At 33.6% G+C, this 21,564-nt stretch overlaps 1 protein-coding gene across 4 annotated transcripts in view; it reads left to right on the forward strand.

The window, feature by feature from the left end:
• LOC114343861 (protein PALS2) overlaps window positions 1-21,564 on the forward strand; it is a 358,522-nt gene that overhangs the window by 280,742 nt on the left and 56,216 nt on the right. For all 4 annotated transcript variants that reach the window (XM_028294710.2, XM_028294702.2, XM_028294725.2 and 1 more), the window contains 2 exons: window positions 6,268-6,534; window positions 9,807-9,987. In XM_028294710.2, coding sequence (XP_028150511.1) covers window positions 6,268-6,534; window positions 9,807-9,987 — 448 coding nt within the window. The remainder of the gene's footprint in view (window positions 1-6,267; window positions 6,535-9,806; window positions 9,988-21,564) is intronic.

A 21,564-nucleotide genomic window follows, 5' to 3' on the forward strand; every position in this document is an offset into this window, starting at 1 on the left:
TCAGAGATAAATGTGAAGAAGACCAGGATGAAACATAATTTGGCTTCAGAAATGGACTAAATGTGTTATTGCAGAAATGCCGAGATCAAAGGAAAGACGTCTTTGCTGTATTTATTGACTATGAGAAGGCCTTTGATCGAGTACAACATCACAAATTAATTAAAATATTAAAGGATAAAGGAGTTGATAGTCAAGATGTGCGAATCATAGAAAAATTATACTGGCGTCAAACAGCGACAGCATGCATAAATGGAAAATCAACAGAAATATGCAAAATACAAAGAGGTGTCAGACAGGGTTGTATACTGTCCCCACTGTTGTTCAATTTGTATTCAGATAGAATATTTAAGGAAGCGCTGCATAATTTGGAATGGGGTGTGAAGGTTAATGGAATTCTGATAAATACAATCCGATATGCAGACGATACAGTTATTTTAAGTGATGATATGAATGGATTACAACACCTTTTAAATGCCATTGACACAGTGGGAAGAGACTTTGGCCTAAATATAAACTGTTCAAAAACAAAATACATGGTATTTAGCTGTTTGGCCCATCAAGATTCACGTTTATTTGATGGTCATATAATTCAAAGAGTACCCAGTTTTAAATATCTTGGTTGCCATATCACTGAACAACTAGATCCAGATAAAGAGATAAAATGTAGAATCGAGATAGCCCGCACGACATTTTTAAAAATGAGGTCATTCTTCTGTAATGATACCTTGCAACTTCAACTTCGAAAGCGCATGATTAAATGCTACATTTGGTCAGTCCTCTTGTATGGTGTCGAAGCATGGACATTAAAAATATCCACCATTAACCGTTTGGAGCCCTTTGAAATGTGGCTGCACAGACGTATTCTGAAAATACCATGGACGGCTATGCTGACAAATGTGGCAGTCCTTAAGAGAGCAAATGCTACCCGCGAGCTGCTTGATTACATCAAATATAGAAAGATGGCCTATTTTGGACACGTAGTAAGGGGAGACCGGTATAATATTTTTCAACTTATTATGATGGGTAAAATCGAAGGACGCAGAGGAATTGGTAGAAAGCAGGCCTCTTGGTTGAAGAATATCCGGGAGTGGACAGGAATAAAGAAAGCAGAACACCTATTTAGAATAGCTCGAGACAGAGACAGTTTCGCCATGTTAATCGCCAACGTCAAGGGAACTTAATAAGGCACGTTAAGAAGAAGGTGTATAGTGTAGAGGATGAGACCTCTATCTTCTTAGAGTGCCGTGCCCCTATAGTGCGTCGGTGAATTATCTTAAGGCCAGACGTCTATCCTTCGAGGCATGACATAGCTCACCAGTCTTATTTATGTCTGTTCTGTTCTTTGTATTCCATGTCCACGACATTTGTTTGCGACCTACTCCTCTCTTAGTAGGCTGAGTTTTAAAGTCGTATGTTTCTCCTTCATTATTTACTTTATTTAACGAATACTAGCGCACGGTGCAAAAGACCGGGTCCAAAAATATGGGTCAGCAATATTTAAATTTTTTTTTGCAAAATTGTGTGCAATTCTATTATTTAATGAATATAATATAATTTTGTAGATATGCGTTTGAGTCAACATTATATTATTTTAATCAAAAGTAACTTTGTTCATCATCTTCTTCATACGTTTCCTCGTCAGTCGATACTTCCTCAAATAATTTTAATAATCTTTGCTTCTCCTTCTCTTAATTCATATTTAAATATAAATAAACAAATATATAAACAAATATATAAACATTGAAAATAAGAAAACTATCTAAAAGTACCTTACTAATTAAAACTATCGACGTCTGATTTAAACAAAAAAATTGTTCACAAATACTCACACGCGGTGTACATCACCATGTTGCCTAATAATAAAAGTACAATACTCTTTTTTACATTGCACGTGGCCTTCACCCACAATTGACTGATGACTGAAGAGGTATATGCAGCAGCAATTCAAAATCTCCACTACAATCAGAGTTATAGGAAGTTATTTAGAGGACCGGTCTCATACACCGTGTGCGAGTAACGGAGGGTTAACAATTAGCAATTGCATATCCTGTTCGTTATCTGTGATTATTCCGGTGTCATCAGCGTAACGAAATTTTATTCATCGGGTATCCATTGACCTTTACGAGCTCCTTCCCATTTCAGTTGGCCCACCTTGGGAATTTGCAGTTTATGGCGATTGCCAAAAACAAATGATAATAAGTTCCCATATTAATTATTATTGCATCTTTTATTAATATTTATTGAAAACATTACCCTTATGTTTGTTTTATTTATTTCAAATAATAATAAAAAAAAAATCGATAAATCATGGCTTTTGGTTCACTTACATCAACATACATTGATTTTTTCATAATTATGTTAAAATCAGGAAAACTTATAGACAATATATCTGGAAAATTTATATCAAAACAATTGTCAATTAATGTAAAATATAATTTGTGATATTATAAAGCCTGCTACCGTTTGTGAAGATAAAGTTATCGATGGGAATGAGTGGCGGTAAAGTTATGGATGAGAACATTAAATGATGAGAACAAATTTTGTTCAATCCTCAATAGATTTTTTAATTCTGGAAAATCCAATTCGGCAATAGCAAATATGTTTCAATTGTGATAGTATAGTGTCAGAAATATAGTTAGGAGATACAAAACCTCAGGTTTGTCATCACAAAACCTATAAATGTAGGATAAAATAAAATAAAATAAACGAAACAGATCGAAGGAAATTAAGACGCATTATAGTGAAAAATCGACGTGCAACTTATCTAGATTTAAATGTTTTGTAGAGTAACCTGGTTGGAAGACACGTTTCTAGATCAACATGTCACCGAGACGCCCACAAATTAAGATTTGCTACTTACAAATTAATGGATAAAGTTAAAAAAGTCAATACGAATTATTTTGGTAAATTTTCATTTTATCTCAGACTAATGAAAATCCAGTCTTAACGTTACAACACAAGAAAAATAGGTTAAAATGGTCAAAAGAGCATTGAGGTTGGACAAATTCACTGTGGGATGCAGTACAATGGAATGATGATCCAGATTTGAAGTATATGTTGGATTCGAGTTGGAGACAGTCGGAGTTGAGTTATTCGCAGCAAAAATAAATATTTTCAGCCTTACGGTCTTAACAGAAAAGTCAAATTTCCTACGTTTATCATAGTCTGGGGCAGCATGTCGCATCTGCATTTAAATACGGACAAATAATATTTGAAGGTTTTAAATAATCGCTTAACAATTGTGAAAAAAGTCATTTCAACAAGTTAAAATCAGCGAAAGATGTTGTCTTCCAACGGGATGGCGTAGGTTGCCATACCTCAAAAAAGAGTTTAAACTGGATTGGAGACCATGATATACCACTTCTGGAATACGTTTCTAACAGTCCCGACTTGTCCCCGAGAGAAACTTTCGCGCCTCTTTCTGGCGCGAAACAAAAAAGATATTGGGGAAACATCCTGCCAGGTCCGTCAAAGAATTGAAGAAAAACTTGCAAGAAATATGGGATTAATTTAATCAGAGTGCTGCCAGAACTTTGTAAAAGCTATGCCTCGAAGAATTTTGGATTTAATTAAAAATAAAACGGATTCACTCAGTTGTACACTTCGACATTTGTTTTGTTAAAATTAGATATTGTTTACGTTTTTTTAATTTAGTGTTATTTTATTTAATTAATCGTTTTTATTAATTTAAAACATATTTTGTATACTTCTGGAAATCCAAAAATTATAGATGAATTAAAACTTTCAAAGTTTAGGTATGCTTGACTTTTGTTTTTGTTCTATAAAATTGGATTTTCGTTTCAATCTACATTGGGCCAACTGATATGGGAAGGGGCTCGTATACCACACTCAGGAGCTTTCTAGTGCATCTACAAAAAAAAAAACATTCTCCACATAGAGGTTGAACGGTATAGGAGAAAAAATACACCCCTGTCGTGCCCGTTAAAATATCAAATTCTTGTGTTGGTTGACTTGTTCAGCCTCACTCGTGCTTTTGGTTGCAATAAAGGTTCCGGGTAAATATTATGTCTTTTTTATTATTTTTATCATTGCGTCGTGTTTTGCTTTGTCAAATGTTTTTCATAATCGGAGAATATCCTTTCGTTGGTTAATGCAGTGTTATAAAAGCATATTCAAGCAGAAAAGACTATGTGCTGGCGCGGATACAGGGGGGGGGGTCAACGGGTCCATGGACCCCCCTATTGTATTTAGTCTATTTTGTATTTTTATTTTTATATAAGTATTTTTTATTACTTATTTTCTTTTTCTGTTAATTCTAAACTTTAAGCCATCAGTACAACCGCTTCCAAAGAACTGAAAGAAGACATAAAATCTAATAAAACACCCTTCTCTGAAAAATAATCTGCAGGCGCATTTGTTTGGGTACCGATGGAACCATAAACAACGGAAATATTTTTCTCAATTCAAAGAATAACAAAAATGATATTTTAAAATGCAAATACATTACACTGGGTATAAACCTTATCTCATGAAAAGTCACGTTTCTGCGATACACTAAAGATATAAAAATTTGTATTTTACTAGATAATCCATGCGTACCTAGCCATTGATGGTAGGAAGGTTAATTTTTATGGTAAAGAACGACCAGTGAGATTAATAGTCGTGATTTGTCTATCAATCCGTTTTGTTACCGTAGGTATCTGGGATTATCGGGAGACTGCTCCTATTTTTTCGGTAGAAATCGTCAAATTTCGGTAGATTTCATTTTTTGCTTCTTTTGCTATCACATTGCAAAAAAATGATACTTTAGGTACGAGTATTCAAAAATAAACTACAATCATCATCATATATAATGATCAATAATCACCATTCATCATAAAAATCATTCAAAGTTCAAAATCGGTATACCGTAAAAAAATGTATTTTCTCGGCTTTCTAGGTATTATAGAGCAATTTTCTTCATTTTTTTTTTAATCCAAAGTAACTTGAGAAGAGCCTTCTAACTAACGCAATACTAAATATCAAGGATGCTTTAGTTTTGTTATAAGGAATTAATTTATTTATCATAAAATAAAACTGCATATTTTTCCTGTGGTAGACTTTTAAAAAAAACTTACCACACGTGTACCTATTAACGTTCAAAATACAAATATTCTTGTTTGAAAGCTGTATAATTGTTTAAACAAGTTAAACAATTTTGTTATAATAAATAATAGTTATAAGTTATTAACATTTATAAATTACTGCAAAAATAAGGGTTTTTTAAATAATCTTCTATATCAAAATAAGCCACAATCCTTCAGTATTCACTATTAAGATTCAGGTAGATACATTTTACTCGCAAAATCATAAAGAACTGGTCATAAAATTGATATCGGTAAATCCGTATCTGCTGGTTCGCATATTGTGTCACAAGCTAGTAAAAGCAATTCAAGAATTCTTGAAAATTGACTAAACTCTGTTGCCAAATCTATGTATACACCGTTCTTAGGCGTCAACGCCCTTCGGTAGGGATCTATGGAGGAGTATCACCAAGCCGGAAGCCCTTATCCCTTCCCGTACCGCTCCTCCATAGGCCGATCAGACGCCAGTTTATTCCAGACCAAGCCGTAGACTCTATTGAGTTTTATACTACGGCGTTGGCCTTTTATAAATTTCATGACCTAGCTGAGGCTCGAACCAGCGACCGCAAATCGCAAATCCACCACTAAACTTGTCGATCGACTGAGCCCCAGCTAACTGGACCGTCAAGACCGACTGCCAAATCTATCCGCCAGAAAAAAAAATCGGCAGATTATTTTGAAAATTAAAAATTTTGATTTTTCTGTAGAAAAAAAGGAGAATAGGGTAGATCGGTAGATTTGACAGGTATTCGGTATATCTACCGAATAATCGGTAGCTGTGCCATCACTGTTGAGGTAAGTCTGCCCCCCCTATTATGAATTTCTAGATCCGCGCCTGACTATGTGGCTATTCTGATTTCTTAGAAACCGTCAGAGAAGACAAGAAAAGGTGGACACAATAGCACTGATAGGCCAATAAGTCGCATTACTTCCCCACTAAAATTAGTAATAGTAGTAACAATAGTAACAATAAGGGAAATCCAATAAGTATATAGATAAAGGCAAATAACACATAAAAAATATATCTGCATATTGTTTTTTTATTTACCTTTTTTTGAGAAATTATTATTCCTTCATTGACAATAGCAACATATTGGTGAATATTTTAAAGAAAAAAAATGATATTATCGAAAAAAAAAACACATAGTTCTATTGGAATAATAATCACATTTTTTATTTTCAGGTGCAAGTTGATGAAAACGGAAATCTAACAATAGCGCGAATAATTGAAGGTGGTATGATCGAAAAACAAGGCCTTTTACACGTCGGAGACATTATTTTGGAGGTTAACGGAACTCCAGTAGCTACCCCCGAAGATTTGCAAACGGAAATCGCAAAAACGAAGGACCACGTGACCCTCAAAGTACACAGTGATACCGGAAACGGTGAAGTGACACATTCAAATATTGTTATGGCCAATGGAAACAATGGAGTAACTAAAAAACTAACGGTAAGGTATTTATAACAATAATTGTAATTGTTCGTTTGGTGATAATTTTTAGCTGTTATTATTTGTATATCAACGCATAGCAAAAATATTTAATGACATATATTTAAGCGCACTAATAGGTACCAGGAATATGGCCGGGTAATAGGTACCAGAAATATGACTGAAGTCAACGTTTATTGCTTTACTAAAGAAATGAAAATCCGTATCTTGCAGTGATTTCCGGACCTCAAGCTCCCATAGGAAGCATTTTCGGACTATGTGAATTTGGTTTAATTGTCTTAAAATTTTCTGCGGAATCTCATGTCTTCGTTTGTCGGTAGAGTTTCTGGACACCATGTATAAACATTAAGACAAAAAAGTGTATGATGATTTCTAAGAAGGAACACCAATTTAGACGAATCAGTTGAACGATCAACAAATAGAATAAAAACATACACCTATTTTGGTACGAACGTCAATGACAATTGGGACCATTCCCTAGAAATGAAATGTAGGATAGAGAAAGCAAGATCTGCATTTCAAAAAATGGCTAAGTTGTTCAAATGTCATGATTTATCAATACCCATAAAAATCAGGTTACTACGATGTTTTATCTTTCCTATACTCACGTTAAATCAAAATTGAGGCTTTCTAAATGTGGCTTTATCGTCGACTCCTGAAGTTAGCTTACACTGACCACGTGAATCAGGGTGTTTTATTAAGAATACCAAAAGAATAAGAGCTGTGAACCACAATAAAAAGAGCCAAAATTGAATACCTCGGTCACATCATGAGGACCCAAGTAGCACAAGAAAAACATTTGAGTTTTATTTTGGGTTTATAAAGGTTTTATTGTGGTAAATAAGAAGATACAGTAGAACCCCGCAAATCCGAACCCCGCAAATCCGAACTTTCGGCAAATCCGAACTTTCGGCAAATCCGAACCAACGGAAAGTGAAAAAATTTTAAAAAATTCAAAATATAAATTTAAAAACATGTTTATTATGTGAGAAAATAATTACGTAAGATGCTAGCTACAGTATTAAACACTGGAACACTAATGGGTGAATAAAAGCGTCGAGTTAGACTAAACACAATCAATAAAGGAATGTGCATAATACACATTTTCCATGGTATACTATGAACGAAAACATTGAAAAAGATAAGAAACATGAGAAACATTGTGTAATCAATATCCAGATTACAAATTAAATGAATCATTTACATGGCCGAATTCCCATGTCCCGTGCCGAAACAAAACTACTGGCGTTAGCGATTTAATATTTCAGTGATCTAAATATTTTTCAGCTTTAGAATATTGGAGGCATAAACGTGCGGATAGAGTTTCATAAAGGGATCGGTGGCAGTCCAAATCTTTTAAAAATCATCTTCGTTAGCTTCTTAGGCTAACTTTCGGATAATCCGAACTTTTCGGAATCTGAACAGGCTGTCCCCCCAATTAGTTCGGATTTGCGGGGTTCTACTGTAATGGTTTTAAAGTTACCTTGTAGAGTAGATATACTGCCAGAACTTTAAAACTGTTAAGCATTTGTCACTAGTTTTAAAGTATCTAATTAATCTTAATAGATAATTTGTCTTATTGTAGTTTTAAAATGGTTTATTCTCAGTTCACTTTAAAACTAATCAGTTTTATAAAGAACTTCCGGACTGTTTGGTTTTATTAGATTCTTGTTTGTTACCTTTTAGTTTTAAAGCAGTTTTAAAGGTTCTCCTAATATGACTAATAAAACCTATTATTAAAACTACTTGATCTCAAGACTATTATGTCAGTAAAACATATGCCTTAAAGCTATTTTTGTAGTTGTCTTTAAAGTTGCTTTCTTAAAAGCAATTAGTAGGCTATATAGGCCAGGGTAATGGATCTGGTGGCCATTTTTATGTATCAACAATTAACTGTCAAAAAATGGCATTTTCCCGTTTTTTTTTTCAAATCAACGGAAAACACTGAAACTTATGATTTTTTTAGTACAAATATCTTCGAGATTATGGAAAAAGCTTTAAAATGACGTATTACAAAGTTTGATATACTTATTTATTGTTAATATAATTGCGAAAAAAAATCGGAATTGCAAAAAAAATTATTTTCGCAGTAACTGTTGTAAAAACTAGTGTACAGCCTTGAAATTTTTGTCAAATGAGGGTTCTTTGGTGCTTAATATGTGATAAAAATTTCAAAGCGATTCATTCAATTTTTTAAATTTTATTCAAATTGTTTATCCCAGAGAGTATTTTTTTTTGCAATAACATAAGTCAGAAAAAAATGACGTTAGAACCATTCCAACATAAATTCGATTTATTTATACTACCCACTTATAGCATATAGAAATATATATAAAAGAAGGTAGGAAAATGTAACTTGTCTTTCACAAATAATACAAAAAACTTTCGGTGTCCAAGCAAACCCCCCTCCCCCAGAGGAAAATTCTAGGTGCGCCACTGGTTAAGAACCCATTTTTAAATTTACCTATTCTAATTGGGAAATAAGCCACAATTTAACTTGAAAAATTGATTTTATTGACGTTTCGAATTCCACCTCGGACGTCGTTATCAAAATATAAAATATTAATAGTTAATTACAAAAATGCCACAAAGAAATAGCTTCAGAACAGTTGTTAATTTTAATTTGTATTGTTAGTAAAATGAATTCGCGTAAAGAACGTTAATTTCTTCAGTGGCTTGCTGAAATTGAAAATTAAGAAAACTTGCTTTTGATCTATATTATTTTTACTTTTGTTTTGTTAAATTAATAAAAAAAATTGGTTTACGAGACTTTCTATAATATGTGATTATGTGAGTACAACCCATTTTATATTTATACATGTTGACATTCATTTTTCCTCGAAATAAGTCGAATTTATGTAGGTGAGGGCGACGCTCATACGCGTGCAACCACGTCACAATAGAAGACGCGTGTAACGGCGGGTTAAAAGACTTAATAAACCCGTTCGGTGCTACTTGGGGAACAGCGAGAGATATGGACTGCTGCAACTAATTTTACAGGGAAAAGTAGAAGGAAAACGCTGACCAGGAAGGCGAAGGATTTCCTGGCTGAAAAATCTTCATACGTGGTTCAACACAACAACCACAAATCTTTTCATAGCAACAGTGTGCAAAGTACAGATTGCCATGCCAACGGACAGGCACTACAAGAAGAAGGTTATTTAATAGAAATGAAGAGATGCGTGTAGATTTTTATACTATTCAACTATTTTTAAATATGAATTTATTTAGTTCTATTTTATTCTATGTGTTGTAATGATTTTATTTTTTAGTGCTATATGCGAGCTCTCTACGAATACATCCCACAAGAAGACACACTCCTGCCCTGTAAAGAAATAGGCCTTCCCTTTGATCGTGGAGATATCCTCCAGATAGTGGATCAACGCGACCCAAATTGGTGGCAGGCGAAAAAAGTTGGTGGAGATGGAACAACTGGTCTCATTCCGTCTTTAGGTAATACTACTTATGTATATAAATTAAATATGTACTGATATTCTTTTTCTCATGATCATCTTTCAGTGCGTCACAGTTTTTCGATTTCTCTCTAACGCATTAAATTGTATGTGACAGAAAAAAAGGCACGTCTGGGAATACTTCGGTAATTATTCTAGTTCGGTGATTATTCTAGTTGTCGATAGATGGCGCCATAATCAAAAAAGAATTATTTATTAAATAAAATAATAATATTATCAATATAATCTGTACAATTTATAAGACTATACAAATGAAAGAAAATACCATTTTATAAATGCAATAGACACAATTGATTTGGTTTTATTCCAAATTGAAAATAAAATTTGACAACTGTCAGATTTAACTAAAATGTCACGTTAGAATAAATGTCATAAATGTGTATTATCACGGACTTCCTTTTTTTCTATAATTTGTGACGCACTGAAAAATGTTCATGAAAAGGAGAATATACAGCGTATTTTTAGCGAAATATGTAATTCTCGATAAAAAGTTTTGCTTGTTCACAAAATGAAATAAAAGTCAAGCTTTTCGAAACTTGCTGCATTTTATAATCAATTTTAACCCTTTGCGGTCGTTGTCATGTTATACATGACACCATTACAACTCGTATAAATTTACTAACAATTTTGCCCACAGGTCGCCTGGCATGTCATACATGAAAATCATAAAAACGGATTTAGTCGTTGGCATCTCTTAGACCTGGATCCCGCGTAAGAAAGAAAAGTTGATTAATAGCAAGCTGAAAATTTGTTAATAGCTTAACGGTGTCTAGTCGGACAAACTTTGATGCACGGGAACACTGGAACAGGGGAAGTTTTAACTGTGGAGCATGATAAACGTGTCGTCCTGACAAGTTTATGATTGTGAAAAATAGCAAGTTGTTTTTAAGTTTATTCGATAGCCAACGTTATGTAATATATGAGAAAATGTTTGTCCGACAAAAATGTTAGGCATTTTAACGAGTCCGACACGTAGAACATGTCACATCACAGGAATTATGTTGGTGATGAATAGCAGTCTGATTTTTGCATGAGAGTTTAATGAAAGGTTAAAAAAGCAATTGGAAGTTCTGTCCGACAAAATTAATGGGAAGTTTTCGTAGTCGGACATTCTAAACAGGTAAGATATAGACAAAAATGCTGGTGATAAATAGCTTTCCGACAAAGACGAAATTTAATTAAGTAAATTATTCCTTACCAAGAATAACTGTTGTCGGAAAAAAAATAAGGGGTAGATTTTGTATTCGGACAATTTAAAAAAATTATTTTTGAAATTTCAATAAGGGGTGATTATTCTATGTCAAAAGTACCTGCAATCAATTACAATCGATATCTTTCGATTTATCTCAACATCATTTAGATACCTCACTGTAATACATTTATAGTAGATCAGGCAAATTATATTATGGATTGAGTGGTCTAGCTATTTTTGTCTGCCACATGCGCGGGATCGCTTGGTTAAAAGAGATAGATAGACCACCTATCGACTTTTTGCACTGTATTCCCTGTCTACCCTTATGTCTATGAATACATTTCCCTTTAAGAAAAACTGTCACTTTTGACAATAATTCATAATAAATTGCAATCGTAACTTCAAATTTAAACTAATCGATTTATTTTGGCAGCAAATTATTTCTAGCCATGTGACATATTAATTACATTATTATTTCATTTGTAGAAAGTTGAGAAAAATTACGTTATATAATTTTAGTAATAATTTATTTAGGTACCGTTTTTCAATCAAGCAAAGCCTTATAGCACGAAGAATGATATTCAATAGAATTTTCACAATTATCTGGCAACTGAACCTCATTGAATTGATGACCAAGTATTTTACTAACTTTGTAAAATGTTCGAAAATTACCCAAAAATGTTCCGTTGAATGGTTTGACTTTTGATTTGGCGACTTAAAATTTAAACTGTTGACACTCAAAAATAGACACAAAAACACTCCATAGTTAATATAAATTTTAATTTCCAACACACGTGGCAAACAGAAACTCAGAGACCATGTACTTTCAAGTACTACTTTGTATAGCACAAAGTGTCACACTGACAAATGCAGCCTTCTAATACATACTTTTTTTTTTTTTTTTATTTACAATTTGCTTCAACCACAAGGGTTATTAGCAATGAACTGTATTTACATCAAATTACAAAATTTAGGTATATTAAATTTGGTTAATGAGTCCTATAGTACGTAAAAAATTAAGAGTCTTACATGAATTACTTTCACTTAAACAATCTTTAATTGTAGTTGGTAACTGTTGATGTTGCCGTTCTATAACGTAGAGGGGACAGTCTATTATTATATGTTGCACTGTTAGTTCACTATCACACACATAACACATCGGAGGGGCTTCCTTCTTTAGTAAAAAGTCGTGGGTGATCTTCGTATGACCAAGTCGCAATCTGGACATGAGCACTTGGTCTCTTCTCTTTGTAGGATGTTTCGACGGTGATATACTTTGTTTGATTGTTCTTAATGTAGAGTTTGATTCGTTCCAGTTTGTTTGCCATTTTGTCATGATCTTGTTTTTAAAATATTGCTTTAGATCAGTATGAACGCAAGTAGTTATGATGTCTGTTAAGGGATTCTCACTCGCATTTTTTGCTAATGTGTCAGCTTTATCATTTCCACTTATCTCGCAATGTGATGGTACCCAGAGGAACTGAACTAATCTTTGATTTTGTTGGCATATCAAGAGTTCCGCCTTAATTAAGAGGAGGATAGGATGTTTGGGGTATACCCGCCTCAAGGCCGTTAATGCACTTAGGGAATCGCTAATGATTATTGAGAATTTGATGTCATGTGTGTTAACAAACTTTAATGACTGGAGGATAGCAAAGAGTTCAGCTGAGAATATGGAGGTTTGGGGAGGGAGCTGGTAGGAACTGTTATAGTTATCTGTTGTGAAAGCCGCTCCTACTCCATTTGCAGATCTGGATGCATCGGTATAAATATGGATGTGATCATTAAAACCATTTAATATCTCTAATAATCTCTGATTGAAGATTTTTGCTGGTGTGTCACCTTTCTTGAATGCAGATAGGTTTGTATTACAAGCAGGAAGAGCAATTGTCCATGGTAATATGTGTTGGCTGACTTTAAAAGTATTGTAAGTGTGTGGAATTATTGTGTCTAAGCTCTGTAACGTTGCTCTCACTCGATGATAAAACGGAGGATCCAATCTTTTCCCACAATTAAATGTCGATGGAAATCTATCTGTAAATGTGTTTTTATAAACAGGTACATGTGGGTTAGTTGATACTCTTAAGGCATACATGAGGCTAAGGTATTCTCTCCTGAGTTGAAGGGATGGTTCGCCTGATTCAACATACATACACTCAACTGAGCTTGTGTAGTGTGCTCCCAGTGCAATTCTAATTGCTGAATTATGAACTGTGTCTAGCACTTTCAATAGTGAACCTTTGGCTGAGTTGTAGGCAACAGCAGCATAATCTAGTTTTGAACGAATTAGGGTTTTGTATACAGTCATAAGAGTTTGGAAATCGGCACCCCATTGTTTATGAGAGATACTTTTCATTAAGTTAAGGCCGTTTTGAACTGACAGACGGAGAGAGTGGATGTGGTCTTGCCAAGATAGTCGGCTATCCAGTTTTACTCCCAAGAAGTTGATCGATTCTGAATACTTTATTGGTAAATTTTTTAGGAAGAGTTTCGGTGGATTTACTCGTTTCTTTGGAGTTTTACTGAAGATCATTGCTTTCGTTTTAGTGGGTGAAAATTCTAGGCCAGTAGTATTCGACCAATTCTCTAGTTTGTAAATGGCTTGCTGTATATGGGTCGTCATTGTTGATATATTTTTACCACGACAGAATATAACAAGATCATCAGCAAATAGACGGGCTTTGACTAATGGGCTAAGTGACTTAGCGATGTCATTGATGGCAATAAGGAAAAGTGCAACACTAAGAGTAGACCCTTGAGGAATACCGTTTAATTGGATTTTAGAGTCTGAAAGAAAGTTGTCTATTCGAACTTTGAAGTTTCGCCTATATAAAAAATTATTAATAAACTTGATAATATTTCCTTTAATCGACCAACTTGACAGGATTCTTATGATATCTGATCTCCAGATTGTATCATATGCACGCGTTATATCAAAAAATACAGCCAGACATTCTTGACCACATCCAAATGACTCATGAATTACAGATTCAATATCCACTATGTTGTCTAATGTAGATCTGGACTTTCTAAATCCACTTTGTATAGGGCTAAGTAGCTGTCGATCTTCTAGGTACCACATTAGTCGGTTGCTTGCCATTTTTTCAAGTACTTTGCACATATTAGATGTTAGGGAGATTGGTCGGTAAGACTCTGGGTCCGATTTATTCTTGCCCTGTTTAAGAACTGGTACAATAATGGAATCGTACCAATCAATGGGGAAAACATTATTTGTCCAAATGAAATTATAAAGATCCAAAAGATATTGTTTTCCTTCCGTTGGCATAGCTTTTAAAAATGTCGTAGGGATGTTGTCAGGCCCTGGGCTAGTGTCTTTAACTTTGTTTAAAGTTTCTAACAGTTCATCCATCGTAAATATGGCATTTAGAGGTAAATTATTGTGGTCATCAAGATTTATACATGCATTAATAAATTTATTTTTATGGGCTAGGAAACTTGTAGATAGATTTTCGTCACTGCTATGTTGTTGGTATACGTTTGCTAGTACGGAGGCTATTTCTTGCTTAGTTGAATAAATATGGTTATGATGTTCTAGGTAATGAATGGTGTTAAATGATTTTTTCCCGTACATTCTGCTTATCATTTGCCAAACCTCAGAAGTCGGGGTAGATGAATTTAAAGATGATACATAATTTTTCCAGGCTTCTCTCTTACTCTTCTTTAAGGTGTATCTACAATACGCCCTTAATCTTTTGAATTCTAGCTGGTTATTTAAAGTTGGGTGCCTTCTTAATTTATAAAACGCCTTTTTTGACTCTTTAATTGCTGCTTCGCAGTGGGAATTCCACCACGGGACTGGAGCACGTTTTTTTGGAAATTTTGAATAACCTATGGACTCGTGAGCTATTGACGTTAAAAACTGTACGAGATGGAGTACTTTGGAGTTAATATCAATGTCTGTATCAAAGGGCTGAACCAACTGAGAAATTTTTTGTGAAATTAAAGAGGAATATAGAGACCAATCTGCATTTTTCAGACACCATTTATTGGATGGAATTGATGAGGAGATATGGTTATTGTTCGTAATTAGGATAGGAAAATGATCGCTTCCATGCAAATGGGATGTCACATCCCACGACAGAGTTGGTTGTAAGACAGGGTCACAGAGGGATAAATCTATTGGGGATCCATTGCCGGTGGAAATATTGAACCTTGTGATTCTTCCATCGTTAAGGATATTCATATTAGAATCTGTAACAATTTGTTCGATTTTACGTCCCAAGGAATCTGTTTTTTTACCTCCCCAAAGTATATTGTGGGCATTAAAATCGCCTAATATAATACGCGGTTCTGGAATTTGATTGAAGAGTTCAGTTATTTCTTTTATGGACGGGTCTAAGTTCGGAGGAAAATAAATATTACATATATTGACTTTGTGGGGGCCTTTTATAGATACTGCTGTTGCCTCCAACTCAGTTCTTAAACGTATTACTTCGGTATTAAATGAGTTATGGACATATATTACTACTCCCCCACTAGCATGGCTAGCAGTTATTCTGTTCTTATAATACGGAGTATAGTTTCTTAAATTATGACAGTTATCTTCTTTGAAGTGGGTTTCTTGTAGGCATATTACAGATGGTTTAAACTTAGCTATAATTAATTTAAGTTCTTCTAAATGGGTGTAATACCCATTTAGGTTCCATTGCAGTATACAGTTGAATGTTGTATTAAATTTCAGCAGAGGCGTCGCTGCTGTATTCACTGTGATCAGTAGAGAAAGCGGATAATAATAGCTGTTTATTAATCTTAGTTTTTAATCTTGTACAGCGACTTTTCAGATACTTGGGAGTTAATGCTGGATGGATTTTAGTTAAAAAATTGAGTAGTCCTTCGATATCTTCTGTATACGTTTTTGCAATGCTGAGAGGATCTGCAGAGCCGTATGCATTTTCAAAGAAATCAATTAGTTCTTCCTGGGTTAAATATCCGTTGTCAGAATTATCTTGGAAAAAAGAACTAGTGCATTTAATAAGATCTTCTGCTAAAGTCTTATTATCTTCAGGAATAGTTTTTGCTTTCTTAGATTTACGCAGAGGTTCTTTAAATGGGTTCTGGTCTACTGATGTTGAAGGAGACGTTATTTCTGACACCGCTCGTTTAGACGATTGAGTGTCAGAGGGTGTAGGAGGTTGATTTTGGCTGTGATTATTCATTTCAACATTATCTGGCTGGATAGGTGTTTGAATGGGATTTGAATCAAATAGAGAAGTATTGGTTGTTTCTTTTGATTGTGGACTGGTGGATTGTTGCGAAGATTGTGAAGGATGGATAGTTGGCTGAGCATCTGTTATGATAGGGTGGCAATTTTGGATATAATTTGGTTGAGCAGTAGGTGATGAATTTTCGATAGATGTTTGAGTGTTTGTATTTTTTTTGCACTGAGAGGCTAGATGACCTTGTTCTTTACAAATGTAACAAGACTGTTTTTCAAGTGAAAAATAAATTCGATAATTGATTTGTTCATAGTTAATTAATATAGACTCAGGAATATTTTCCAGATTTTTAGGAGAAATGTAAGTATAGCGTCGGAAACTCAAGATATGCTTAAATAAAGAGTTAGTTGTACCTATTCTTAGAAAATCCAATGGAGTTATTTGATGAATTGCAAAATTTTGTAGTTGAGTCTCTATAATACTGTGAGGTATTGATGGGGGGACATTAGAAATTATCAGTTTTTCGCTTGGTGTGACTAACTTCCTGGCTTGGATACGTTCCTGATTGATTACTATTGTTCCATTATCTGTTCTTAAAAATTCGGTGACTGTTTCTTCAGTAGTAAAATATACGCAAATACGATCATTTACAATCCTGGAAATGGCGAGAATTTTATTGGGATCGACTTTAGTTGCTATGGCATTTAAATAATCTTCAATTTTTGTATTTGGAAGTGAATTGAATAAAATGACTTGGTTTTTGCTTGCGAATTTTTTGTTAGGTTGAGTCAGAGCGGTTGAATATAATTTTGATTGGATGGATTAATGACATCTTGAGAATTTTGAAGTTCAGAAGATCTCTCCTCTGAAATTTCCTGCATATTGGGCCTATGTTGCCTGATTACGGCCCTTGTGCTTGGACAGGTTCATTAGTAATTAAGCTACTTAATTACCTCGTTACTGGTATTTATAACCGTTGTTTACTGTTTGTTGATTAAAAAATAATAATAAAGATCATCTAACTTACAGTTTGATCCCAAAATCGGATTAAGCACTATATAATACACTATTATACCAACTTCGATAATTTTCTAACAAGTAAAACCACCTTAATTTTGATAAAAACTAAGAGCTAATCGGAAACACTGTTTACTAGTTAAGAAACCAGTTTCGAATTCTAATACATACTTCTAAGCATAATGTGTCATATTTACGTCTATTCTTATAAGCACCGAAGTTTTAGACTCTTCACATTTTTCAATGTCGTTTACAGGGTTAAGATTTGAGTATGGAAAAAAATGTATACAACGTTTTTTGTAGGAAATTTTCCGTACTTTCTGATGCGTCTAATTAGAAAACCCTAAGAGATTGCTTTCATATGTTCTTTGACATTTTTTATTATCATTTTGAGAATATTTAGAACAAACTCCACCCAAAAAAAAAATAATTGTTTTGCAATATATACATGCATTGATACTTACCTCACTGTTTTTGGAGTGTGCATGTATATATATATGCACATGCAAATATGTGAATATAAATAATAATATACAACTAAAATAGCTTTATCAATATGTCAAAACGGCAAACAGGTGTATGTTTTCAAAAAACTTTTGATAGTGTGTAAAAAATATATTTTATATCAGCTAAGTACTTTCAACACATAACGTGCCATCATCAGAGCTTCGTCCTCTTAAAATACCTTCATAGAAGAGCAATTGCTTAACAGCACAACAAAAAACATGAATACTGGGCAAAAGCCACAGATATAGGGTAATAACCCTTTACAGTGAATAGAATCACATCTAAATTCTTTTATTAAATTATAAAGACAACATGCCTGAGTCAGACCATAGGTCAGACCATGGTCTGACTCAGCCATGTTGTCTTTATAATTTAATAAAAGAATTTAGATGTGATTCTATTCACTGTAAAGGGTTATTACCCTATATCTGTGGCTTTTGCCCAGTATTCATGTTTTTTGTTGTTCTGTTAAGCAATTGCTCTTCTATGAAGGTATTTTAAGATGACGAAGCTCTGATGATGGCACGTTATGTGTTGAAAGTACTTAGCTGATATAAAATATATTTTTTACACACTATCAAAAGTTTTTTGAAAACATACACCTGTTTGCCGTTTTGACCTATTCAGAAGTGTGTATAAGTCTTGCAGTCTTTTACAATTTATCAATATGTGACTAAGTCATTCTGAGAAAATGTTTTTTATTTACTTCCTTCGATTTGCCCAAACTTTTTGTCCGACATATAACTTTTTGCGTTACAAAATATAGTTTGTACATAAACAAATCAAAATTAGCTTGCTATTTATCACCAACATTTTTGTCTATATCTTACATGTTTAGAATGTCCGACTAGGAAAATTTCCCATTCATTTTGTCCGACAGAACTTCCAATTGCTTTTTTAACCTTTCATTAAACTCTCATGCAAAAATCAGACTGCTATTCATCACCAACATAGTTCCTGTGATGTGACATGTTCTACGTGTCGGACTCGTTAAAATGCCCAACCTTTTTGTCGGACAAACAATTTTTTATATATTATATAACGTTGGCTATTGAATAAACTTAAAAACAACTTGCTATTTTTCACCATGATAAACTTGTCAGGACGACACGTTTATCATGCTCCACCGTTAAAACTTCCCCTGTTCCAGTTTTCCCGTGCATCAATGTTTGTCCGACTAGACACCGTTAAGCTATTAACAAATTTTCAGCTTGCTATTAATCAACTTTTTTTTCTTACGCGGGATCCAGGTCTATCTAGCATGCCGTAAATCTAAAGTCTTATAACTCGTTAACCATTCAATAGATGACAATAATGGGATATTTGAACTATGGGAATTTGAAACATCATTCCATTTCAATTAAAGAGAAGTGTTTATATGGAGTTCTGTTGGTTTTATAAAGATTGTGTTAATATTTTTAACATGAGTACAAGAAAATATTTAACTCAGACAGAGTTAGAGGCCATATAGTCTAAGATACGAATATAGGTCGATCTGTACCCATATGTTTGCCGGATGAAACAATTTTTTTTTATTAAATTTCGTATATATACCCTATTCCACGAACATACGACTGTTGTGGATTATCTCGAGAACGACTATTTTACTATGCAAATTATGAAGAACGAAAGTAAATTGCAAAATACATTGTTGTTTATTGGATCAATTATTAGAGCCATTTACTTTCGCACTTCTTATATTGCACACTAAAATATTCGTTGTCGCCATAATCCAAGACAGTCGTATATTTGTGGAATAGCCCATAGGCTAATATTTCTAAATTCAACCTGTTGCTTGTTTAACATGTTTTGTTCAATTCTACCAAATATAAATATTTTAGAACAAATAGAAAAAAAAGATAGAGCTATTTTTAATAATGCTGTTAGAAATATTAGATTGAATAAATGGCTACAACGACCTCAGGGCACTTTCATGTGTCAAACAGTGACGAGTAGTTCAGTAGGCATGTATTTTTTTTTTTATTAATTTGATGGCTTTGGTACGGACCAATTTAGCCAAACAATTTTTTCTTTAACTATAATAATTCTTTTTTTTTTAATTTAAAACTCATCCTTCCTCACGATTACATTGCTGAAAATATTAGTAAGGTAAGATTAATGTGTGCAAATTTTTCTTTTGTTTTCTTTATAATTTAATTTTTACTTATCTTTTTATATGTATAATTTAGTTTGTTTTTTTTTCTTCTTATTATTCTTTTTAACTATTGTTTTTTTGTTTTTTTTTTGTTTTTTTATTTTTTTTTTGTTTTTTTATTTAATTTTTTTATATATTTTTTTTATTTTTTCGGTGCACACGTACAAAGTAGACACGTAATACATGCCAACGACCTGTACGACACTTTACTCGTCATCGCGCTCGACCGCAAATCGTGTCAATCACATTGAATTTTTGCACTAACTTCGAAAATGTAATAATAATCTAATAAGTGACGTTTCTGTCTCTCTCTCTCCTATGGTGCCACAGCCCAAATCGGGCCTTGGACTCCCCCAGCATCCGCCTCCAAGCATCCCTGTCCTTGACTGTTCTCCTCCAGTTATCCTCCCTCAATATCTCTTTAGCATCCTTTTTTACATCGTCTATCCACCCCTTGCTTGAGCTTCTTAGTGGCTAACGTCCCACCATAGTTCCATTAAGCGTTCTACGAGGTGTTCTGTTATTATTCATTCTTATAAGGTAACCTGCCACTGTATGCTATGGTAACAAGATTATCCTTTTCCGTATTTCCGCCTCCTAACTGCCGTCATAGTACGTTCTTTAAAGGTAAAATATTGCAAAACTTCTAAATTTTAAAGAACCGCTTGGATTGACATGAAATTTGGCAAACACATAGCTAGCAAGTAAAAGAAAAAAGTGATATTGTGCCGATGTGTGCTTGAGCACCTAGGGGTGAGTTTCACCCCGTTTTGGGAGTGAAAATATATGTTCGAAATAAGTCCGGAAATGGATAAAATGACTAATTCTAAGCAACTTTTGCTCTATAAAGTTTTTTTACCAAGTTAATACTTTTCGACTTATTTGCGAGTGAATATGTTCATTTTTCTACAAAATAACCACGTTTTCAGACGGTTTTTCGCAAATAACTCAAAAAGTAAGTATTTGGTCGAAAAAAAAAAATTCTTCACAAAAATATAGCACGTAAAATAGTGAAAAATATGGTGTATGTATTTGGTCACTGTAAGTACCTAGTAGAAGCAGAGTTATAGCCAATGAAATATAGGTTCATATTCGTCAAATTCCAAATCGAATATATTCACTTGCCATAACCAAAAAACGAAGCACTTTTTTGGAGAAAAATTATTTTAACTTTTTTAATGTGCCTAAAAATGCTTATTTTTGTTTTTAAAAAATTTTTTTAGCATCAAAAGTAAACAAGTTACGCTCAAAATTATAGTTGGTCTTTTTTTTGGTAAGAAATCGGGAAAATCAACCCCTAATTAGCATTTCAAATGAACTTAATCGTTACCACTTCACAAGTTTTTTACTCGCGTATGTATTTATTATATGATCTGTAAGTTTCATAGGTTCAAAGTCCTTATTTTTGAAAGAGCTGTAGTTAAAAGGGCTTGAACGAGTCACTTATCACGAGTGTATGCAAATTTAGAAACACCGAATCTTAACCAATTTTTGTCTTACAGAAAAACA

The sequence above is a fragment of the Diabrotica virgifera genome, chromosome 2, assembly GCF_917563875.1.
Source record: "Diabrotica virgifera virgifera chromosome 2, PGI_DIABVI_V3a".
Taxonomy (NCBI): domain Eukaryota; kingdom Metazoa; phylum Arthropoda; class Insecta; order Coleoptera; family Chrysomelidae; genus Diabrotica; species Diabrotica virgifera.